Here is a 25,884-nt window from a genome sequence, read left to right as displayed (position 1 = left end):
CTGACTTCTCTTTGCTGTTAAGACAATGAGAAACCAGCTGCAGGCAGGGCTGTCTGGATGACCTTAGAGGGTTCCTGGTCCCCAGGAGTGTTGTCTGCTCAAGGTGGCCAGTGCCAGGCACACTCACGATGGTGACTTTCGTACTGGGAAGGAACTGTGGAGGGTCTGGCTCGAATCTTGATGGAGTTTAGCTGAAATTTGAAAAGGAAGCTTATAGGGATGTGATAGGTCTGTCCCATATCCTGATAGTAAACATCATGGGGTAACAGCAGAGGATTTTTAGTCAAGCAGACCTAAACTTGAACCCCAGGCTCTGGGATCCTCTCTATGAGCTTTAATGTTTCATGTCTGTACCAGGCAAGAAGGTCCCTGCTCTGGGCTCTACACTTTAGAAGGTCTTGCTCTGTCTGTGCACCTGCTTTCAGCAGTAAGGGTCCACAGAGGTAAGGGGACCTGCCCACACAAAGCCAGAGCTTCTAAACTAGGCTGTGGGAATCCACGGTCCTGACATTCCCTGACCAAATGACCTTTAGTCATCTTGCAGGATCTGGACACCTCTTCCTTGGGTCCATCTTCCCAGGGACAGACCAAGCCACTGGTGTGAACAATCCTAAGCCCAAGGGGTGGTCAAGGAGAGATGTTTGCAGGTGCTGTGGACAAAGCTTGGGCCTACTGGCATGTTCCCACATGTGTGAGTGAGGTCCCTCATGACGCAGACGGAGCCAGGAATGGGAAACAGTAAGGGAGGAGCGTCGCCTAGGCCAGAGGCCACTGCATCCCTTGCAGCCGGCTCTGTTCAATTTTAAACGTGACCTTGGCTTTTAGGTCTTTGTGAAAGTTTATTTGTCAAGATGAAAGGAGAAAATATATACTTCTTATCAGTTTTATTAGCTTTATTTTTAACTTCTAAATATTTAGACATACGGAATGCGGATCTCTTGCCCTGTACCCTGCTAACGGTAGGAGCAGGCATGCCTGCCTCTCAACTTATTACGAATATTAAATAAAATATCATATATAAAAGAAATTCTGCTTCAGAAAATGAGACCAAGTATGTTGCCAGCAATCTCCATATCCTTCTTAAAATGCATCAAGAGCCATCTTTGTATAAGTCTGGAAAAAAGTGATTTGGGGGCCCTAAGAAACCTCAGCATCTACGTATATTATCCCGAGGTTCTATGTCAGTCACTCAGTTGGTAAAGTATTGAAGGTTAAAGTTTAAATCTTACCTGGAAAGAACAACCCATTACACTGTGATAACATTGGCTTGGATTCATTTGTAAAACTATCTTGATAGTCACGAGCTGGGATCTGAGGGCACAGGAGAGAAAACATGCAAGTTTCAGTGAGGAAGGAGATTTTTGGATGGTGGACAAAGCCCAGAATTGAGAAATCCAGGGAGGGCACCAGAGGTGAGTGGAGAACAGCTAGAATCAGCCTGAGGACAGCAGGTATCTGGGGGCTGTGGGAAGGATCTGGGAGAGAGGTCCAGGAAGACCTCAAGGGAAGTTCTGCCCTTGACACTTCTGTTGGGGTCAACCCTGAAATTGCCTGCAGCAGAGGGAAAATATCTGGGAAAGGTGTCTTTTTTTTTTTTTTTTTTTTACACAAACAAGCCTTCATTTTGAGACCCTGTAAAAAGTTTTTTCAGAGGTTCGTAGCTGCGTACATGTCTAATCAGGATCGAAACAACAGAAACCTCCAATAGCAAACACGTTTTTCGAAACATGCAAAAAGAAAGGACGTACATTACAATGACCCTTAAATATGATAAGATTCTGAAATGCCTTAAGAATTCTGAAAGATTAAACTATTGTCACTACAGATTCAAACGTAAGTATAATTCACTGTATCTCAAGATTTAAAAATTGGCAGTTTCCTCCTTTTCAATTCAAAGAATATTTACTGAGTCCTGCTTTTCCAGGTACTGTGCCAGGCACCAGGATACAGTGATGGACAAGACACCTAGTCCCTGCCCTCAGGAGCTTAGAGTTGAGTGAGGGCCATAAACATGTGTACAGACAGAAAAGTCTGAGCTAGAGAAGAGCGGGGCCAGGGCATCTATTGGTCAGAGAAGGGCTCTTCCACGTAGTAACATTTACATGGAAGGATGCAGGATGAACAGTACCCAGCATGTTCAGGGATGAGGAAACAGCATGTGCAAAAGCCCTGAGGCTGGAAAGAGTCAGGGAATTTGAGGAATAGGACATCAGCAGGAGAGGTTGGTTAGGAGCCAGTTTACTCAGGGCTTCTAGGCCATAGAAAGGCTTTTGGATTATATTCGAAGTTCAGTGGGAAACCATTCAAGGGTTAGAAATAGGGGGTGACGTGATCCAACCTTGACTTTAAGGAAAGCTGTCTAGTGCTATGTAGAGAGTGAACTTGGTCAGGAGCCCATCGTGGATGGGGAATCAGGAAGCTTTGGAGGAGTCTACACCAGGGCAACCTGAGCTAGGCTAGTGGCAGAGGAGTGGAGAGCAATGGTTAGTGGGCTTGAGATGTATTTGGGGTAACACTGATGCGACTTGTTGACGAGGATGTGTGAGATGGTGGTACGGAAGGCGGAAGAATCCACGTGATGCTTGGGTGTCTAGTTGGAGCACTTTGATGGGGGCTAATCATGGAGACTGGGAAGAGCACGACAGGAACAAGGTGTGGTTAAGAACCAAGCATTCGATTTGTATGAAGTTATAGATGTCTCTGTGATGTCTGAGAGGGAATAGTGAGTAGGCCGCTGGATGCAAAGTCTAAAGTCCGGAGACCAGGATTAGACTGGAGAGGTAAATTTTAGACCCATCATCTGACAGATACTGCTTAAAGCCAAGAGGATTGGTAAGATTACCTAAGAGACATTATAAGGAGAGAGGAGAGGAGGACCCATAGATCCCACCATTAAGAAATCAGGTAGAAAAAAGAATAAGAAGGGGAATTAGAAGGAAATACCAGAGAGTGTGAGGGCAGGGAGGCCAATGAGAGTGAAGGTTTCAAGAAGGAGGGAGTGATCAGCTGTTGGAAATGCCACGGAGAGTTGAATTAGATGCAAAGAGAAAAGGATCCTTCTTTCAAGTTTTGCTGAACTTGGCTGGAGACATTTCAGTAGAGTGGTGGAATGGCAATTCTTTTGTAACTAGAACATTTAGTCAACTAACCATAACATCAATTCTTCAAACATTTTGAGGAAATGAGTGTGAAGTTAAGTACTTTTATCCTCTAAATGACTCAAAGAAATAGTTGGGAAACCTCAAGTTTGAATTCATATGCTTATGGCTATATGGCTCTCTCATTCTTTGTTGCTGAAACAGGGACCAAAGCTTCAATGAACACAAATTTTTAGGATGCTTTGGCATTTCTCCATTGTTCAAACATCACTATCAATCTCAGGATGAATAGATAAATATAACTAAATTTTTACTAGTTATTTTTTATGAATATGTGGAGCAAACAATTACAATAGCAGATACTTTTTTTGAACACTTACTGTATTCAATGCCCTGTGCTATGCTATTTCCAGGTATTAAACAATTTATTGCTAGTAATATTTCCAGTTTTCAGATGAATAAATGAAGTCTTGGTGAAATCATGTAACTCATTCATAAGTGGTGGAACCTAGGCATGAAGTTTTAAGCACTGTGCTATACTGCTAACTTATCAACTCATAAAAAATCAGTTTGGTTAAAAATGCAAACAATCAAGGATCTCTCTGAAAGTTGATCCATATTTGTGAGTTCATTTATTTGAAATAGAATTAATTACTTTAACAGTTACCAACTGCCTTGAAATAATAGCTAGGAAAAGTTTCCAAAGTCACATGAGGATTACGACCGTAGCTGGATGAGAGAGTTCAAAAGAAATAAGGCATAAAACCAGCTGTTTGATTTTTAGAACCACACATGTGGTTTTAATATTGCAATTTCTGCTTCTAGCTATTCATCCATAAATATCTAAATCTTGAATTAATTTAAAAATGCTGATCTTAGGGTATTTGGCACATACAGAATATCAAAGATAGTGGCTTTAGTTTTTTCTAAAGAGTGTCTATTGACAACATCTAGGCTTTGGTGTGATGCATTCTTTCATATTTGACTTGAATAAACTTTGAATTATGGCAAAAAATAATATAACATTATTTGTATATTTAATACTCTTACAATAGCTATTCTAATAATACTGAAATTGTTAAATACACTGAGAGGGCCATTATATTTTTACTTGCAGTTTGTTTCCATGTTAGTTACTTCAATATAAAAAATTAATTTAAGTAATGTTTAAGTTTTTCATTACAGGGATTCTTTTTAATGAATCTTTTATTGTAATACCTGCAAAGTAGTAATCTACATTCAGAAAGACAAATAATTATGGGAGGTAACAAACTAAAGTTAAAAATGATGCCAATGGCAGGGTCAGATGAGGTAGGCATTGCATATATCCATTTTTTTCTTTAAATAGAAGGAAAGATTACTTTTCACGTGTGCAGTAATCACTCCAGTAGCAGTGACTATTCAATCCAGTAACAAACATAGTTAGGCTTACGGAAAATGTAATGATATAAATTAAGCCAAAATATGTAACACTAATATTCAGAAGAGAAAACAGAATTGTGAATACTCTAATTCTATTTTAAAAATACAAATCATTTTATATGACCAAAAGAATGGGCAACAAAAGAAAAAAAAACAGATAAATTAAACTACATAAAAATAAAAAACTTCTGTGTAGCAAAGGACACAACTAACAGAGTGAAAAAACAACCCACAACATGAAAAAAAATGTTTGCAAATCATTATGTCTGATAAGGGGTTAATATCCAAAATATATAAAGAATTCCTACGGTGCAACAAAAACAAAACAAACAACCAGCTTAAAAAAATGGGCAAAATAAGGGGACCTCTCTGCTGGTCCAGTGGTTAAGACTCCATGCTGCCAATGCAGAGGGCATGGGTTCGATCCCTGGTCAGGGAGCTAAGATCCCACATGCCGTGAGGCCAAAAAAAAAAAAAAAATGGGCAAAGGATTTTGATAGACATTTGTCCAAAGAAGATATACAAATAGTTAATAAAAGATGCTCAACATCACTAATCCTTAGGGAAATAAAAATCAAAACCACAATGAGATACCATCTTACATCCATTAGGATGGCTGCTGTTAAAAACAAAAACAAAAAAAATGAAACAAAACAAAAAATCAGAATAGAATAAAGAATCTTGACAAGGATTGGAGAAATTGGAACCATGGTGCATTGTTGGTGGGAATGTAAAATGTTGCAGCTGCTATGGAAAACAGTATGGCGGTTCCTCAGAAAATTAAAAGTAGAATTAGCATATGACCCAGCAATCCCATTTCTGGAAAGCATTGAAAGCAGGGACTTGAATGGATTTTTGTACATTCATGTTCATAACATCATTATTCACAATAGCCACAAGGTGGGAGCACCCAGCGTCCATCAATGGGGGAGGAATGGACGAACAAAATGTGGTATGTACGTACAGTGGAATGTTATTCAGTCTTAAAAAGAAAGAAAATACTGACACATGCTACAAGATGGTTGAACCTCGAGGCCATTATGCCAGGTGAATAAAGTCACGAGAGGATAAATACAGCGTGATTCCATGTGCATGTGACCTAGAGCAGTCAAATTTGTAGAGACAGAAAACAGAATGGTGGTTGCCAGGGGTTTGGGTGGGAGAAATGGGGAGTTACTGTTTAATAGATACAGAGTTTCAGTTTTGCAGGATGAAAAGTGACGCGTGGTGGTGGTGATTATACAGCGTGAAGGTACTGAATGCCACTGAACTGTACACTTAAAAATGGTTAAGATGGTAAACTTTGTTATGCGTATTTTACCAGGATTAAAAATAAAGATATATACAAATCATCGTAAGTAGCGTGGCTTTACAAAAATTTAGAAGAAGAGAAATTTAAGTTATAAGAGGCTGTATGGACATTGATAATTAATTAGGAACTAGTCTGAAAATATTTTCAGAGGCTTTCATGCATAATAAGGTATATATTAATATATAATGTCTAATTACATATATAATCAGATATCCAATTATATAATTATATATGTTGTAAAAATCTATTGCATTCTCTTTGGTGACGAGGATTTTCTGGAGATAATGATGAAGGGAACTGTATGCAATAAGCTCAATTCAGATATTTTGTTCTGTTGCAGGTCTGTGGCCACTGGATCCCATGGTTTTGAGACGCCATGACACCCGCTGGCTCTTGGAAGCTTTGGTTCTGGGCAGCTATGCTCCTGCTTCCTGCTTCCGCTTCCGTGGTGAGCAGGGACAAGCCAGGTATCCAGGCCACCTCTTGTCCAGTCTCCAAATGTTATTTATAGTCTTTATTTTAAAGAATTATTAAAAATAAATCTTATTAGGGTTGAAGAGGCCATAGATAAATCTACTAGCACAAAATAGATAATAATTTATTGTTTTCCCCATTGACCTTCACATTGCACATTGAGAATGTCTAAAATTACATTTTTATATGCATATTATATTAGTCTAAATAGCCTTTTCTTTCTCTCACTGATATTTACAAATATAAATATGTATGTACATCTCTGTGTGTGTCTATTTTTCCCTTTCCCCTTTAAATGAAGTTTTTCAAGTTATTCACATTGTAAGTACAGAAACCCATCCCCAGTTAGGATTAACCAAGGACATAGCTAATGTTAATTAGGGAAAAGTGAAAAATAGAATAAGAAATAGAAAAGGAAATGTAGTTTAATTATATATCAATTTTGTAGTATCTCAGATGAGGCGAAAAAAAGATTAACAGTCGTGAGAGCACTTTTTGAACTAAATAGATAACATTTATTTGCAGCTGTTCAGTTATCAACCTCATAAATATTTCCAAAGGACTTGAAGGCAATTTGAAACATTCACTTCCACCTCTGATTTTTAAAAATGATCCGGTGGCTAATTTGGAAGGCTTTTCTTGAACATTGAGTATGCGTAAGTTACTGACCTCGATGTACTTCGTATTACAAAGTTGAACTAGACACATTGAAAAGCCATTTGCTGAGCAAAGAGAAACTTCAACTCACCTTCTATGCAAAGGATCACATATGATATATTCTGACCATGGTCACATATGATGATGTGTCCTGAGACGATGAGTCTTATTGTGCTTATTCTTTTGAATGTTTCTTTCAGAATTTTTGCTAAACAGGTATAAACATACCCTAGTAGAGACTTTTGAGTTTGAAGCACTCATAAAATAAAAACAATCTCTTATAAAGATATAACACATCTGAGTCTCTCAGAGTGTTTTGTAAGTCTTTATGAGTTTTTACTAATTTGGCAAGAGGTACATTTCATAAAATAATCTACATGAAAGTTTGAATATTCTAACACTGTACAAATGACATCCTGTGGCTATAATACTTTTTTGGGGGGAAACTCTTTTTTCAGAAAAATCAGGCGTGACTCATGGCAAAAAGAAGTCCATAGGGCAGGGAGTTTATTCTGATAATGTTGCTACTTTTCTGAATTAAAAAAATATATATTTATTTATTTTGGCTACGCCAGTTCTTAGTTGCAGCATGCGGGCTCTTAGTTGTGGCATGCAGACTTCTTAGTTGCAGCATGCATGAGGGATCTAGTTCCCTGACCAGGGATCGAGCCCCAGGCCCCCTGTATTGGGAGTGCAGAGTCTTACCCACTGGACCACCAGGGAAGTCCCTCTTCTGAATCTTTTTTACATCTCTTCCTTTTAAGAGACATAGCAGGAAATGCAATTTGCTACTTAATCAGAGGGGATAGGACTTTTTTGGTTCAAAAGGAGAATGAATCAGTTTCTAGGCACATGCTAGTGTGTAATAAATAAATGTTCCTGATGATAATGATTTGAAGGATCTACATAAATGGTTTTCCAATTTTAGTGTGAGCAAGAATCATCTGGGGTACTGATTCCAGAGTCCCACTCCCAGAGATTCCTATGATGCGGGACAGCCTGGGGTGGGATTCAGTAATTTACATCTTTAACCAGCTCCCCAGGTGAATCTAATGCTGTATGTTTGTGGAAAACAGAGGAACACTCACCTTTAGGATGATTAACTATTTCTTTTTTTTTTTTTAATGATACAAATGAGCTTATTTATTTATTTATTTATTTATTTTTATTTTTGGCTGTGTTGGGTCTTCGTTTCTGTGCGAGGGCTTTCTCTAGTTGTGGCAAGTGGGGGCCACTCTTCATCGCGGTGCGCGGGCCTCTCACTGTCGCGGCCTCTCTTGTTGCGGAGCACAGGCTCCAGACGCGCAGGCTCAGTAGTTGTGGCTCATGGGCCCAGCTGCTCCGCGGCATGTGGGATCCTCCCAGACCAGGGCTCGAACCCGTGTCCCCTGCATTGGCAGGCAGACTCTCAACCACTGCGCCACCAGGGAAGCCCTATTTCTTTTTATTATTATTATTTTTTTCTTAGCTGGTTGTCTTGCACCTTACACTACCAGGTTGCATTTATTTATTTATTTAGACTTTAATAACTTTTTTGGGAGGGGTAAGAGCACTTAGCATGAGCTCCTCTCTGGTAACAAATTTCTAGGTATATAATACAGTACTGTTCGCTATAGATCTTGTGAACAGTACTGATCACCTTGCGTAACTGAAACTTCTCCATCTTGGGATTCCCCTGAATGTTTTGCTCTTGTAGCTTGGCTATCTCAATTCTTTAATCAGGTTATATTGTTATGTGGGAAGACTGAAATGCATATATTCTGTCCCAATTTACCCTACCAAATTAATCTTTCTGAAAGATTTTCCCAAGAGTGAGAATTCCAAATTAATTGGAACTCTAGTAAGATTCACGTAACCTGAAGCACTAAGGGAAATTCCTAAAGAAAAACAATGAAGAGTTGTTTTTTATCGGGGCATTTGGTAGGAGATGCTTGTGAAACAGCCCACACTAAACTTGCCATGGAAATTGCTTAACTGCAAGTATCGTTTGCGTTCATTGAAAATGTCAGCACAGCGCTGTCATGAGGATTATTGAAGAGTATAACATTTCGGGCCTGGCCTGACAGGGACTCTTCTCATGTCTTGTGTGTCTGATTCACAGCATAAAGTTCCCTTTTTAGTTTCCTCATGTGCAGACCTGCGCCTGTGGTCACTAACCATTTACCGGAGGGAAGTGATTACAGCCTAAAAATAAAATATAACAAATCTGAGGGAGAGGCTAGGGTTTCAGCTCTGGAGTCTGTGAAGTGGTCAACAATCTGCTGTTAAACTTAAATACACGAAGGATAAATCGAGTCTTTTAATTGCTTTACTTAACCCAACGGTGTGCCTAACGATTGCTTGCAATATTGGCCCAGTTGGGATGGAATTCAAGAGTAATATGGAGGGATTCGATAACACCTTTAATATTAAAATCTTGAAGCTATTCAGAATTAGCTATTCCATATTCTTTAGTCAGTTTTACTATTATGTTGAGATTATGACATAAGGCATGTTTGCATATTTTCACACTGCAGATAAACAATTTGAATGTGGCCGTTTCAGTTTAGTTGTCAAAAGAGGGTGGGGAAGAGAGTTGTATTAATAAATATACATCACAGAGATCATCTCAAAACTTGCTTTAATTACTTTCTTAAAACTTTTCTCTATGATAGAAGCTTATGTCTCATAATGGTTCCTCTTTCTCCTGCATTTCCCTTAATCTGTTCTAAGGCAAAAGTACTGAGTTACCATCAAAAGTAATAAAAACAGAAAATAAGGTAAGAAAGAGCAGCAAAAAAAGCCAGACTCAATAAAGAGATAATAGAATGCCATCCCTTTCACTTATGGTAAAACTTCAGGTTAAGTGTCTTGATGGAATTGATTATAAACTTAGGCCCCAAACTATACACATACACCCTTTTAAACTAGTTTTCTATTGATTATAAGGAAAAACGATTCTTCTGAAATTTGGCTTTTACTAATTGACACACGCTGCACTCTTAAACTCAGAGTAGAAGTATGCTATTATGTAGAGAATTTTATTTTGTGTTTTGAAGAATTCCTCATGTTCGGTATGGTACCGGGTAAGAGTCCTACTGCTGACAAATGTACTTTGTAACTCCTGAATTTTTAAAGTGCAGGAAAGCTTCACAATTATTAAATAAAGATTATAGCTCCTAACCTGGTATACTCCTCTGGGGGAACGGTTTTGGATAAAAAATTAGCAGTGAAGGTTCTGTGACCCCTCGTTACCTCTTTGTTAAAATAGCTGTGTTCCCATTTTTTTCTCGTTTGGTCACTTTTCCATATTTTTTTGTTATATTCTGGTCCAATGTGCTAACCTCTTATTGTTAACCATTGTTTTTCTCCCAACCTAGGATACTCTGTAATCCTTCATCAGACGTATTAGCAAAGTATGAAGTGTACAGGGGTCCCTAGGGCAACTAGTAACAATTAAATGAAAGGCCTCTGTCAATGGGAAGTCTTTCAGCCTTTAAAAAAAAAAAGCAAAACACCTAAAGGCTGTTATTTGGATCAATTTATGAAAAGAAAACAAACAAGTTCTATGTCTGTGGTAAATTACTGCTCTTCAACTTCCCCAAACCTGATCTTGAGACAAATGTTGTGTCATGAGTTTTGTCACTAAAGGTAAAGAGAACAATTTTCCTAATGCATGTTAGAAAACAAGATAGATACCTGTCAGAGTGGCCATGATCAAAAAGACCACAAATAACAAATGCTGGAGAGGATGCGGAGAAAAGGGAACCTAGTGCACTGTTGATGGGAATGTAAATTGGTACAGTCACTGTGGAGAACAGTATAAGGTTCCTCAAAAAACTAAAAATAGAACTACTACATGACCCAGCAATCTCACTCCTGGATATATATCCCGAAAGAAACAAAAACACTAATCTGAAAAGATACATGCACCCCAGTGTTCACAGCAGCACTATTTACAATAGCCAAGACATGGAAGCAATCTGATGTCCATCAACAGATGAATGGACAAAGAAGATGTGTATATATACAATGGAAAATTACTCAGCCATAAAAAAGAACGAAATTTTGCCATTTGCAGCAACATGGACAGACTTGAAGGGTGTTATGCCGTGTGAAATAAGTCAGAGAAAGAAAAATACTGTAGGTTATCACTTATATGTGGAACTAAAAAATAAAATGAACTAGTGAATATAACAAAAAAGAAACAGACTCACAGATGTAGAGAACAAACTAGTGGTTACCAGTGGGGAGAGGGAAGGGGAGGGGCAGGATAGGGGTAGGGGATTAAGAGATACAAATTATTATGTATAAAATAGATAAACTACAAGGATATACTGTACAATACAGGGAATACAGCCAATATTTTATAATAACTATAAATGGAGTATAACCTTTAAAATTTTTGAATCACTATGTTGTACACCTGAAACATATAATATTGTACATCAAATATACCTCGATAAAAAAAGAGTGATAAACAGAAAGCCTGTGAAACTGGGCAGATTTAACTGTGATTTTACAGGTAATAATAATTCCATAATATGTTGTGTGGACTCCAGAGGATATGATGAAATAGAAAAAATAAAGCAGGTGAAATGGACAAGAGAGAGAAATATTGCAATTTCTCAGGAGATAGCTGTTGCCCTTCTTCCCTTCAGGCCTTACCTCCTGTGTAACGCCATCCATCCCTGTGGCTTTAAGTATGGTTTGTATGTCAATCACTCCCAAATTTACCTCACAGCCTGCCCCTCTTTTGCGTTCCATACCGGTATTTCCTAATGGCACCTTGAACTTGACATTTCTAACTCCGTCAATTTTCCCCTGCAGCTGAATTCACTCCTCATCAAATCTCCTTTTCTTCCTCTAGTGGGATTCATTTCAGTAAACTCACCTGTTACCCAGCTGAGCAAGGCAGCTCCCCCCTCCTCCCTACGTTCAGTCTGTTATCACGTCCTGTTGATTCTTTTTTTTTTACAAGAAATTTTTTTAAAATTTATTTTATTTATTTATTTTTGGCTGCACTGGGTCTTCGTTGCTGCGCACGGGCTTTCTCTAGTTGTGGCGAGTGGGGGCTACTCTTCGTTGCGGTGCACGGGCCTCTCATTGCAGTGGCCCCTCTTGTTGCGGAGCACAGGTTCTAGGCGCATGGGCTCAGTAGTTGTGGCACGTGGGCTTCAGTAGTTGTGGCTCACGGGCTCTAGAGCGCAGGCTCAGTAGTTGTGGCGCATGGGCTTAGCTGCTCCACAGCATGTGGGATCTTCCTGGACCAGGGCTCAAACCCATGTCCCCTGCATTGGCAGGTGGATTCTTAACCACTGCACCACCAGCAAAGTCCCCGTCCTGTTCATTCTGGTGTCTCAGTTCCTTCCCCTTTGTCCATTTTCAGTGTCACCTCTTTAAGTTACCACCCTATCTGGCTTCCGAGACTATGAGCATGTGGGTGAGGCTGCGAGATGAAATACCGGCCATCCAGTTAAGTCTGAAGTGGGACAAATAATGAAAACATTTTAGTATAGGTATGCTCCATATATTGCATCAGAAATACATATACTAAAAATATTTTTGTTCTTTATCTGACATTCAGATTTCATTGGGCACCTGTGTTTTTATTTGCTGTATTTGGCAATCCTACATGGTATGAAGGGAGGAAAGGCTGTTTCATTATTTAGAGGGTGGTCAGGGAAGGCTGACATCATGGGGGGGCAGTTAAGCAGAGACAGGAAGGTAGTGAGAGAGTGAAGCACGTGATCACCTGGAAAGCAGCACATGCCAAGGCCCCGAGGCAGGGGCGTGCTCAGCGTGTAGGAGGAACAACGAGAAAGAGCGGGAGACTGGAGTCCAGTGAGTGAGGAGGAGGAAGAGAGGGGGCACGAGCTCCTCAGAAATGCAACTGTGCTTTATGTGTTGTGAGCATCTGATTTCTGAGCCTGCAAGCTCAAAGGCTAGACCTTGGACTCCGGTAAACTTCACCAGGGCAGTAGACGCTGCCCTTTGAGACCTCTTGGGAGATGCTAAAACCTTGCCCTCTAGGACTACCAACGGGTAGGCTTCTGAATTTATATCTTTCAGTCACATATCTTCCCTAAAGACCTCTCAACAAGCCTTAATTCACAGGTAGTTTAATATTGTAATACTGAGTTATTCATGATACATTTAAGTACAAATGTGTGGAAACATGTGCACTTAGCAAAGTTAAAATATAAATTATATATCCACTAGACAAATGATATATTTCCTTTCTTTGCAGTCAGTAAAGTGGTATATTAATAGCTTAAGTAATGCTAAGAACCCTCTACAAATTGTAAAGGTGTAATAGAACATGTATACATTTATTTTTCAGGATGCCTCTCATTTTGACTTTTCCCCTTTGTGGTGCACAAGGAATGACTTCACTCCTGGTTTTTCCTAAGGCCAGAGGCCTCTGGGGCCACAGAGAGTGACTGGTCCGTTTTCTGTATGAGCATCAGCAAAATACACACATCTTTTAGGTATTCAATCAGCAGGGAAGAAAATGGAAAATTAAAAGAATGGATTTAACTGTTCTGGGCTTTTTAGCTATTTGAGAGGAGAAAGAAGGAATTGAACATGCCTTCCGTGATTAAACTGAAGACTTTTATATATGAGTGGGATAGAAAGACCAGAACAATGATGGGAAAAATATGTTTTAAAAGACATGTGATCTAATCTCCAGACTAGAATGCTTAACAATATAAAAGGAGGCCAAGTCAGCAGGTGAAAACAAGCATAAACATTTAGAGATTAAGGGAACAAGTGATTTTTTTTAAGCACGTGTTTCAAACTGAGAGTGGGGACAAAGTATATTTCCACTAAAAAATGAGGAGAGTATTATAGGTACTCTATTATTTTGTTTAGAACATGTTTTTGAGAAGGATGTTCAGTATAGAGAAAAAAGCTGGACTATGGGAAACGAGTTTTATTTCAGCTTTACCACTGAGTTACTATGTGATCTGGGGGAAAATCACATAAGTTCTCTTGAATGATTTGTTCTTAGGTCCTCAGGTTTCTAATTTTCAGAGGGAGAGAAGGGTAAAATGTATGTAATTTTTTGTAGATAATCTAGATAAAATCTAGATAATCTTCCCCAAATCTGACCTAGTTGTCTTCTTTTCTGGTTCCTTTACCCCCTTTCAATATCCTTCCAACCCTATAAGCTGCCCAGATCCTTCAAGCTAAGTCAGGAGGAAAGTGGGTCTGAAAATCACTGACAGCGTCTTAGCATGAATTTGTCAAAAACTTCTGCATTTATGTTTCAAAAGGTCTGTTGATTAAGGGCCCCTAAGTAGTGCATCTTTTGTGGTGAAGTTTTAATAATTACTTTTGAAAGGTTCCCAAGAGCCTTTGAAATGACACTGCTGCCGGGATTCTCCTGTCTACCTGACAGGATGCTTGGATATTTGGGTCTTATCAGTAGTTCTTCAAGATAACACGCACATTTACGCAAAAAGTATGCTTTACTTTATATTAAAATGCAAGTGTCAATGCTTAAAGAAATTAACATATCCAACTTTCAATAGCCACTTCTACTGTGTTGCCATTTTTATGCAATGGACCATGAGACTCATGCATTCAGCTTATTGTGCCTTGAGTCTTACCCCAAAGAATTAACATTTAGTTGTTTTTTTAAACTTTAAGTTGAAGTTGAATAAAATTGAGTTAAAATTGAATATATATATATTCTTTTTCAGATTCTTTTCCATTATAGGTTATTACAAGATATTGAGTATAGCTCCCTGTTCTGTACAGTAGGTCCTTGCTGTTTACCTATTATATATATAGTAGTGTGCATATGTTAATCCCAAACTTCTAATTTATCCCTCCCACCGTTTCCCCGTTGGTAACCGTAAGTTCGTTTTTCTATGTCTGTGAGTCTATTTCTGTTTTGTAAATAAGTTCATTTGTATCATTTTTTAGATTCCACATATAAAGTGATATCATGATATTTCTTTGTCTGACTTACTTAACTTAAATTAACATTTAGTTTTCATTTGTTTTGTTCAGCTTTTCATATCAGAGTACATATTCTAGAGATATAAAGCTGTATTTGATTTTCATAAAGACTTTAGTGAAGAAATACTTTCATAAATATTGCTGGAAATGTTCAATTTTCTTCACTTCAAAGTGACAGGTTTATTACTTTGACATCATCATATATTCATTAGATCCTCAGAAGAATTTAAATAAGATATATACTGTTTCCAACTTGGCAATAAGCTAACATAGCTTCCACTCATTACCGAAGTGTCACAGTAGGAAGTTCCTTCCACAGTCTGGATATTTGCTTTGCCAATCATCTACTGGGGTTTCCCTATATACGTTGTGAAGAATTTAAAGTTAACCTCATTTTCTACAGTCATATAGTCATTCAAAGGCATTACAAAATTTGATCAGAATTTTGGTGTTTTGTTTTGCAAAAGTTATTTTTAGCTTAAAGTGTTTTCTCACAGACATGCTGTTTTGTATGACACACACTGAGGTCCACAAATCTTAGGTGCACAGTGTAATGAATTTTTGCATATGTATTTACACATCTGTGAAACTGCCACTCAGATCCAAATATAGAACTTTCCATAACCCCAGAAGGCTTTCCTGTAACTACTCCCAGTTGACACCCCACCAAGCTAATCAGTACTCTGACATAGATCAGTCATGCAATCTCTTGAACTTCATATAAATGGAATTCTGCAGCTTGTGTTCTTTGGGGAATGGTACTTTTTTCCACTTAACATTGTGTCTCTGAGATTCATCCAGGTCATTGCATGTAGCAGTAGTTCATTCTTTTTTCTATGCTTTTTCATTGTATTTACCACAATTTGTTCATTTACTCTCTCGTCAATGGACATTTGAGTTGTTTCCAGTTTTAGATTATTATGAGTTATGCTGCGAGGAATATTCTCTTCTAAAAGAGCCATTTACACCATTTTTGTACTCATTTCTCTTGGGTCATTGAATTTCGAGGTCATAGAGTTCATGAATATTTAGCTTTAGGAGATGCTGCCAAACAATTTTCTAAAATGGTTGTACTGATTTTCACTCCCACGAGCAACGTAGAGGAGTCTTCCTCTTGCTCCACATCCTCATCAGTATTTGAGGCTGTCAGTTCTTCATTTTTGGCCATTTAGTGGTATACCGTTGTGGTTTTACTTTGCATTTCCCTGATCATTGATGATGTTAAGCGCTATTTCATATGCGGGTTGGCATTTTGGATATTCTCTTTTGTGAAGTGCTTAGTTTTTTGGCACATTTTCAAAATAGGGTTTTCAATTTTCTCCTCATTGATTGGTGAGAATTCTTTGTATGTTCTGGATGTGATGCTTTCTTGGATATACGTATTGTAATGGTCTGTGGCTAGCCTTTTCACTCTTTTAATGTTGTCTTGTGATTATTAAGATTTTAATGAAGTCCAGTTTATCAACCTTTCATGTTTTCTGTGTCCCTATCAAGAAATATTTGCTCCCCTCAGTTCATGAAGATTTTATGTTTTCCTGTAGTTCGTTATTGTTTTACCTTTCGTGTTCAGGTCTAAGATCATCTCTGATTAATTTCTGTGCATGGTTTGAGGTAAGGGCTACAGTCCAGTGTTTTTCCTTTTTTTAAAGTATTTGTTTATTTATTTATTTTTGGCTGTGTTGGGTCTTTGTTTCTGTGCGAGGGCTTTCTCTAGTTGCGGCAAGCCGGGGCCACTCTTCATCGCGGTGCGGGGGCCGCTCTTCATCGCAGCGCGCGGGCCTCTCACTATCGCGGCCTCTCTTGTTGCAGAGCCCAGGCTCCAGACGCGCAGGCTCAGTAGTTGTGGCTCACAGGCCCAGTTGCTCTGCGGCATGTGGGATCTTCCCAGACCAGGGCTCGAACCCGCGTCCCCTGCATTGGCAGGCAGATTCTCTACCACTGCGTCACCAGGGAAGCCCCCAGTGTTTTTCTACATGGACGTTCAGTTGATCCAGAATCACTGACTGAAAAGACCATCCTTTTCCCATCGAATTGCAGTGGCCCTTTTGTGGTAAATAAGGAGACCACATGTGCACAGGTCTGTGTTTGGACTCTCTGTCCCATTAATCTATTTATATGTGCACCAAAATCACGTTATAAAAATCCCTGGTGTCCAACAGTACATGTTCTCAGGCTTGTTCTTCTTCAGTTTTGCCTTAGCTGTTCTATTTTTTTTGGAGTTCACCTTAAATTTGAGAATCAGCTTGGCAGTTTTTGCAGACACAGACACACACACACACACACACACACACACACACACACACACACACACCCTGTTGGGATTTTAATTGTTATTGCACTACGTCTAGATATAAAATTGAGAATTGACATCTTAACAATACCGAGTCTTCCAGTCTAAATACTTGGTTAATCCACTCAGTCATTTAGGACTTTAATTTCTCTCTGCAACATTCTCTAGTTTTCAGTGCAGAAATCTTGATGAGATGCTTGGTTTTTATAAAGATGATGACGAACTCAGATAAAAAATGGGTATGATTTCAATTTTCTCAAAAAATGGGTAGTGTTTACAAGAGACCCAATTTTAGTATTATTTAGGACCTGCAATCATGTTAAGATCTCTGAGACAGGAATTTCCAAAGTAACTAAGTAATCTCTAAAATATTCAGTGCCATATATTTTAATTGTGTGGATTGCAGCTTTTAAATCTAAGTGGTAGCACTATTTATAATCCGATTTATTCTCCTGGTTAAATATATTAAGCTGATGCCCTGTCACCACCCTTGAAGCCTTTGACGCATTTGTTAAATGAAGGGCTGAGAGGCTGAGCATTTGACCAGGAGAACTGATAGTTTCCACTTTCCATAGAGCAGGAGATCAGTTTGGTTTTCAGCAGTTTATCTCCTCTCTGTCATAAAAACTTTGAGGTCATTATACCCAAACATGAATTTTAGACGCTTTAGAAAATTAAGGTTGTGATCGCATGATGCCAAAATAGTTCATCAATTTAGCTTAAGAACTGTCCAGTTGTACAGTTGGCATATTATAAAAACTAGCTGCAGTTTTGTCTGGATTGGCTATTAATTTCCTAGAATCTAGCCTGAATTAAATTTAAAGAAACCCCAGATAATAAGAAATTAGTGTATGTATGTACATTACTATATTACTGTGTCGTGGTGCAGTGAATATGTAAATTCACTGTAAGTGGAGGCAAACTTTATCTTTTATTTCTTTGAACATCGTTAATTGCCTTAGCATATAATTAATACTTTCTCAATGATTTTTATCTCATTTATTTTTCATTATAGGCCACTTTGGTATGGCAGAGGTCTTTGCTTTTGCTTTTTAGTTTTATTTTAATAACTTAGTTCAGGCTGCTCTAACAAGAATACCATAGGCTTGGAGGCTTAAACTACAGATGTTTATGTCTCACAGTTCTGGAGGCTTAGAAGTCCGAGATCAGGCTGCCAGCCTGACCAAGTTCTGATGAGAACCCTCCTCCTGGTTTCCTCACAAGGCAGAGAGAGAGAAAGAGCTCCTGTTCCTCCACCCTTTTGTAGGGACATCCATCCCATCACCAGGGCTCCGTCCCTATGGCCTCATGCAAACCTGATTCCCTCCCAAAAGCCCCGTCTCCAGATACCACCACACTGGGCATTAAGACCTCAGCATATGAATTTAGGGAGGGATACATTTAGTCCAGTGCAGTCTCCTTCTACTCTAAAGTTTAATATCACTAATACCTAAATCTGAATCCAAGGTGTGTGAAAATAGTAGTAGGTCACTTCTTCTAACATTAGAATATACTTTGAATATGAAAATTTAACGATATTAAAGTGAGCTAATTTCCTAATGTCAAGTATAGAGCGACAATTAGAACATGAGAGCAAACAGTAGCTAACACTGACAAGCGTTCCCTGTGTACCAGGGACTTCACATACATAACCACGTGTATTCCTGACGAACACACTGTGAGGTGGGTAATACTCTTATCCTTATTTAAAAGAAATTTAATAAAGCGGTTTAATTTCTTTCCATTTTATCTTACATTTCTGATTGTATCGTATGATTCAAATTTATTTGAAAAAAATGATAGACAATGTAGTGAAAATTCTCAATACCTTTTTTCTTTTAACAGAAAAACAATGTCCTATACTGAGGAAAGAGGGACACCAGTTTACACCAGACTACAGAGATAAAGTTGAAGTTGCAGGTAAGCATTACAGTTCTTCACAAAGAAACATTTTTGTGTAAAATTATCACCAAACATGTAGTGTATTGTAGGTGACTCCTTCACATTGTAATTTAAGATAACACCAATACTAAAAAATTAAAAGCAAAGAAGTCAAGTGATGTACAAAAATTTCTGAGCGCAGAATTCTACATCATTTAATCTAGGACCACCAACAACTCAACCTCTTGGAGAACAAAAGTTATTTAAAATTTTAGAAGTTGTATCCATTGTAGAAAATTTGAAAAAAAGAAAAGAAAATGTATGAGAAAGAAGATCTCACTACCCAAATACAGTCATGATTCCCTTTTTGCAACATTCTTATCTTTCTCTTTCTCTTTTTTCCTTTCATCCCCCGTTTTCTCTCCCACCCTTCCCCCACCCACATACGCACACGTAATCCTAATACATATACTGCATTTGAAATCCGAGCATTTCCCCACATCAACATATATTTTTCTAAAGCACGATTTCTTTTAAAAGGCTGCTTAGATTTCAATTGAATGGCTGTAGTATTTTTTACTTAACTAATTCTCTGTCTTTGGCTATCAGAGCTGCTACAATAAACTACTCTGATTACTTATTTAGAATAACTCCTAGGCCAAAGAAAATTAATACTTGAATCTTTTGACATATATTTCATCCTCCTATATCCTAAACAGAGGAAAAAGAAATCAAGAAATTTTGCTGATCCCATAAAGAGCAGATTTAACTTGAAATAAGTCAGTCTACAGATAAGGACTACAAAAAATCCTATTTAAAAGTCGGTATCTCTGTGAATTTACTAAATTTAATAAAACTGCTGGATTAAGTCATTTGTCACATTTCTCAGGTTTTGACCTAGGAGAGCGCTTTTCTCTGAGACGTGTGTTTTGTGAAGGTGATAAAACTTGCTTCAAATTGGGAAGTTCACTTCTTATTAGAGACACCATGTAAGTAAAATAATAATTTTTCTCTACATTTTAAAAAAATTTATTTATTTTTATTTAATTTATTTATTTTTGGCTGCGTTGGGTCTTCGTTGCTGCGTGCGGGCTTTCTCTAGTTGCGGCGAGAGAAGTCTACTCTTCGTTGAGTTGCAAGGACTTCTCAATGCAGTTGCTTCTCTTGTTGCGGAGCACGGGCTCTAGGTGCATGGGCTTCAGTAGTTGTGGCTCGTGGGCTCAGTAGTTGTGGCGCACAGGCTTAGCTGCTCTGTGGCATGTGAGATCTTCCTGGGCCAGGGATCAAACCCATGTCCCCTGCATTGGCAGGTGGATTCTTAACCACTGCGCCACCAGGGAAGCCCTTTCTTTACATTTTAATAATACAACATAAACTACTTTCTAAAGAGATTCCAAATAATTTGTTTAAAAATAAAAAGTCTTGTTGACAGTAACACAATCACTTGAATGCTGTGGTAAATGTGTTGTTTGATTCTTTGTGGTTTTTAGTAATCTTTACAAACTGATCTTGTTCTATAGCGTAAATTTACATGTATAGATAGAGGCATAATCTTTACAGAATAGTAATTAAATTTGTTTTTGAAGAAATATTATTTATGTTTAAATAGACATAACCAAAATTAGATTTTAAAATGTGAATTTTAAACATAAGACACAATGTAGACTTAGAGACAAAAGAGTGATATTTATTATATGTATTTCCACATGCTTCATGCATATAGATAAGCTCCATGGTAAATTAAAATAAAAGAACTTAGCCCTTATTGTATATTCATTTTATATATTGTGTAGAGTATATAGTAAAGAAAAGCTTTGTTTTTGGTCTTGTTACTCATTTCATTTCAAAATGAATTTACTGAAGGTTTTTTTTTTTATTGTTGGTTTGTTATCTTTACTATACTATTTCTTCTGATAAATATGAGATTAAGAAGAATGACTTGCCATTTAAATACTGACAATTTGTCAGCAATTATACAAGGCAATAATAATTCCCCATATGGTTGGCTATATGTAATTGGAGGATGGATCAATAGTAATTCAGAAAGCTTGAGTCATCAGGGAGGCAAATACAGCGTATATGGTCCTGATAGTCAGCCTTTGAGCCCAAGATGAACATTCCAGGGTATGGATACACTGCAATGAATAAAGCATCAAATTCTGTTTGGTTTAATACGCAACACAGATGTTTTTGTGTGAAAACATACATGGATGTTTTCACTTCCTGATGGGTATTCTAATATTTAAGTTACCAGACAGGGTTGTTGAGAAATCTCAGCATTGAAATTCTCAAAGGGAAATAGCATTAATTATCTCGTTGCCTATCCTCAGGTGCACTGTATAAACCAAGTTCCTAACTCCCTGAGCAAAGTTTCTTTTAAACTTTCTATTTTGTGATACTTTAGATACTTTTAGTTTAATGATATGGTTCCTTAAAAGTAAACTGCTCAGTAATTGCTAAGAAATCAGAGGACTAAGGAAGAGGGTAATTTGATACCAGGGGATGTAATGGGCGATTTGTCTGGTGGAGAACTTCAGCAGATGTCACTGTACAGACCTATGCTATTGTGGGCGTCTTAAGCCTGAAGGTGGCTTCACATGCAGGCATTAAACCCTCAGGGCTTGACAGCTTCCTATTTGGGTATTCATATGCAGCAAAGAAAAGTCAACATGTATCTCATCTATATTTCATGTATATTGGTTTAGATGTTTCTTAACTACAAGTAGATAACTTTAATTAATGAATTTAAGCAAGGCAATAAATTCCCTTCCAAAAATTAAAATGCATTTTCTCTCTCGCCCTTTTCCTGATGATTTAAACCCCTCTAAGTCTGGCCAGGTGGCCAGAGTACTGGAGAGACAATCTTTGAAAATTCATTGAGCCTGTGTATACGAAGACGTAGCGAATTTTAAGTAGCTACATTGGAAAACTTCCTGCCACATTTAGACATTGCCATTCTCTTTTGAATACGTATGATAATAAATATTAGGTACTACTTGAAATTTATTTTCCGACCTCTGGCTCTAAATCACGGTGCGAGTGCCGGGCAATTGATGTGCATGAAGTCTCAGGCTCTGTCAGCAGAACCCGGTCCCTCCACTGCAGGAAACTGGAGGGGATCTGGTTAAGCTGACTAGCGAGTGTCAAGTAGCTTGGCCCAGCTCCACTTACATTTCGCTCCGTGAGCCAAGGATGCTAGGATGCTTCTCTCACATGATGCCATTCTGATTTTTCAATGAGACTGGAGTAAAGTTGCAGCTATTTATATATTTGTAAATGAGCCATCTTGCAGAATCAGCATGGGAAAAGGCAGATGCTAGTTTATATGGAAATTGGGACTCTTTCTGTGCCTGAGCTTGTTTTTATTGTTCTGGCACCTTCCAGGTGAGGTTTACGAGGGGTGAGATCTCATGAGTTGTTGGTCAGGTACCCACTGGGCACACTTAGTGCCTTGAGCCTGGCTTAATGTGAGGACCCAAAGGCAGCTCTCGCAAGGGTCCTTCAGATCAAGACTGTTGTACCCAAAAAGGTGGCACAGGCTCAGGGAACATCTGACAAGGTTTCTATGTTTGGTTTTCTTTTCTCTTCATGTCCATTCTTTAGTACTCCTTAGGATAGCAAATGGTAAATATTGGGGTGCTTTAAAAGATTCTGGGTGGCATGCTAACCAGTTTTCTAGAATTAGCATCTTTTTAGAGGAAATTTTCTCAGCTTCTTGTATCTACAAGTATCTCTGGTTATGTGAAAGAAATAATTATTTCTCTACAGATTGAGAGCAATATCCCAGATGATCATACTCTGATTATCTTTAAATTGTCTTTTGGCAATGATCAGGGCAAAATGGTGAAGTTTTGAGAGAAAACATACACAGAACATGCATATGGTATGGAACACCTTATTTTCTTGGTATAACATAATTCTTATGTTTCATTGGTTGCTTGTATATAAACAGGTTTTTAAATAAAAATGTGTTAGTAGTTGAATAAATAAACTTAAAATGTCACAGAAAAGTGAATTCCTGATTTATTACTGAATTCAAGGATGGTAAAGAGCCTTATCTCTCAGGTTCTATGTCTATCTGGAATACTGTGTTGAGAAGGCTTCTGAGGTCCTGTTGAGTTCAGCAGATTGGCGTGCTATGGCCCATTCGCGGCCCATTCGCGAAAAGAGGGGGGAAGGGAGGGCTGTAGTCTGTAGTCTAGTCTGTAGCGTCTCTGATTTAGGATGACACGTGTGAGTGGGTGGCTTTTGCAGCTGAAGCAGTTCCCAAGAATGGGGGGAAATGAGACTATGTGCGAAAAAATAATCAGCACAGATTACTAAGATTTTATGAGCTTGGATAGTGTAGCTAGAAACAGTGGCATACCTGATAGATATGGTCCCCTTTGCTTTTGTTACAAACAAATAAATCTCCATTGAAGAGGAGTCGTCTCTCTGTCCCTTTCATTAAACTGGTGGTTGCTTTCTGGAAGCAAAGGGCTCTTTAGTTTCATGGCTTTACATGGAAGAAAAGAGCTGGTAGAAGCCCTTTTCATTTGTGTTTTGTAATACATAATAAACCTCAGCAATCCTTCTAAATATTTAGAAGATGTATAGCGTTTTGTAGGAGATTTTAAAGTTCTCTGGACCTTAACAGTTCCCTTGGAAATATTCCTAAATATGGGGAAAGCTGCTGTGTGTATCACAGCATCATTAGCCCTGGTCTTTGCTCCTGTTGAATGATTCACCCCGTGGGCATGTCTTTTCTACATGGACCTTCACACTACCGTCAGCTTTTTATTATTATAAATAACACTACCACATACAGGAAAGTTGTTCCCTCTGTTTTTCTGGCTAGAGAGACCAGTTAAGACTCACCACTTACTCATCACCTCCTTTGTTTATTTTTCACGTGTCCCTTCATTCAGTAAACATTTGTTGAGCCAAAAAAATTCGTAAGATTGATTTTTTTCAAAGTAGAATTACAAGTTCATTTTTAGAGATCTTGGTAATATACTTCTAATTATGTTCCATCATTGTTTTATCCATCTCTTCTGCATATTACCCAATTTCTTTAGTAGCATTGGATATTATACTTAAAAATTTTGTTATTAAGTTTTGTTTTTAACTGAAAACTTGTAACAATTACAAATAAAAGTTGTGGCTTACTATATAAGTATTTTAGGGGTTCCCGGAATTTTCTGTTCCACTTAGGGTGAATAAGAGGTAGCATTCAATAAGTCACTGAAATGAATTCAGTCTAGTCCAGAGCTCACCCTTCTATTCAACATTTACTGAGCTTACTATGGACTGAGAACTTTATTAAGCTCTGGGATTGCACTGGTGGAAAAGTGTAGGTCTCATCTTGCCTTCCTGAAGCCTGCTGGAGAGATACACAGTGCAAGGAAAAGCTACACTTTGCTCTTGCCTTGACCCAAGAAGAAACTGAGCTGTGTCCCTCCTATCATTCGAGCATAGGCTACAGGACTCAAAGCCCACAGCTCCTCTCAGAAAAGCTACACTTTCTGAGCACGCAGGCTCAGTAGTTGTGGCTCGCAGGCTCTAGAGTGCGGGCTCAGTAGTTGTGGCCCACGGGCTTAGTTGCTCCGCGGCATGTGGGATCTTCCCGGACCAGGGCTCGAACCCATGTCTCCTGCACTGGCAGGCGGATTCTTAACCACTGCACCACCAGGGAAGCCCTAAAATTTTAAAATCATACAATTTAGCCAAGTTTTATTTTATTTTTATTTTTTAACATTTATTTTATTGAAGTATAGTTGATTTACAATGTTGTGTTAACTTCTGCTCTACAGCAGAGTGATTCAATTATACATACATACATTCTTTTTCATATCCTTTTCCATTATGGTTTATCACAGGATATTGAATATTGTTCCCTGTGCTATACAGAAGGATCTTGTTGTTTATCTATTCTACATATAGTAGTTTGCATCTGCTCACCCCAAACTCCCAATCCATCCCTCCCTCACCCCTCCTCCCCCTTGGCAACCACAAGTCTGTTCTTTATGTCTGTGAGTCTGTTTCTCTTTTGTAGATATGTTCATTTGTGTCATATTTTAGATTCCACATATAAGTGATATCATATGGTATTTGTCTTTCTTTTTCTGACTTCATGTAGTATGATAATGTCTAGGTCCATCCATGTTGCTGCAAATGGCATCATTTCATTCTTTTTAATTCAATTTAGCCAAATTTTATATATTAGATAGAAAAGAATTTTAAGAGTATTATGCAGTTTTAAGAATGCACGGAAATATTTACTTCTCTATCACAAGAACCTCTTTTATATTTTTCTAGAAAATTAAGAGATGTTAATATGTTCCAATAATAAATTGCTTCAGGTTGAAATGGCTACTTGTTTGTTCATAACCACGGGAGTTCCCCTGGTAAAACCTGAAATTGGCCCCTGTACACAGAGGGCAAGGAGAGACCGAAGAAAGAGACAGAGCCCCCCCAGATTGGTAGGTGGCAGGTTTACTGAGCAAGGGAACGTACATACAAGGCTTGTCTTGGGCACGGTGAGAGCAGTAAATCTCTGCACCCACACGCCGGAATCATAGAAGTTTATGTAGAGGCCTTAATGGGGGTCAGTCATGTACACTGTCCAGACGGTCTCAGCTACACATTACTCTCTCCAGGCTGCATGCTTGAAACAACTCCTAACGTGGGAATGGTGGGCAGAAAGTACATCCCAAGGACAGGGGAGGGGGTATGGAACCTCTGGTTGCCCGGGTCCAGCTCACAGGTCAATTGGTGGGCAAATCCTCTCAATGACCTCCTCCAATACTTCTAAAATGTAA

The 25,884-nt window shown here is 38.4% G+C and overlaps 1 protein-coding gene across 4 annotated transcripts in view; it reads left to right on the top strand.

Annotated features, from left to right (window-relative positions):
- Positions 1 to 25,884, top strand: part of COL19A1 (collagen type XIX alpha 1 chain) — a 379,271-nt gene that overhangs the window by 5,474 nt on the left and 347,913 nt on the right. For all 4 annotated transcript variants that reach the window (XM_057528157.1, XM_057528158.1, XM_057528156.1 and 1 more), the window contains exons 2-4: positions 6,173 to 6,299; positions 19,049 to 19,123; positions 19,974 to 20,073. In XM_057528157.1, the coding sequence (XP_057384140.1) occupies positions 6,209 to 6,299; positions 19,049 to 19,123; positions 19,974 to 20,073 (266 nt within the window). In that variant the 5' untranslated portion in view covers positions 6,173 to 6,208. The remainder of the gene's footprint in view (positions 1 to 6,172; positions 6,300 to 19,048; positions 19,124 to 19,973; positions 20,074 to 25,884) is intronic.

This window comes from Balaenoptera acutorostrata, chromosome 14, assembly GCF_949987535.1.
Source record: "Balaenoptera acutorostrata chromosome 14, mBalAcu1.1, whole genome shotgun sequence".
NCBI classification, from domain to species: Eukaryota; Metazoa; Chordata; class Mammalia; order Artiodactyla; family Balaenopteridae; genus Balaenoptera; species Balaenoptera acutorostrata.
Note: the sequence above shows the minus strand (reverse complement) of the source record. Positions and strands in the feature narration are given on the sequence as shown.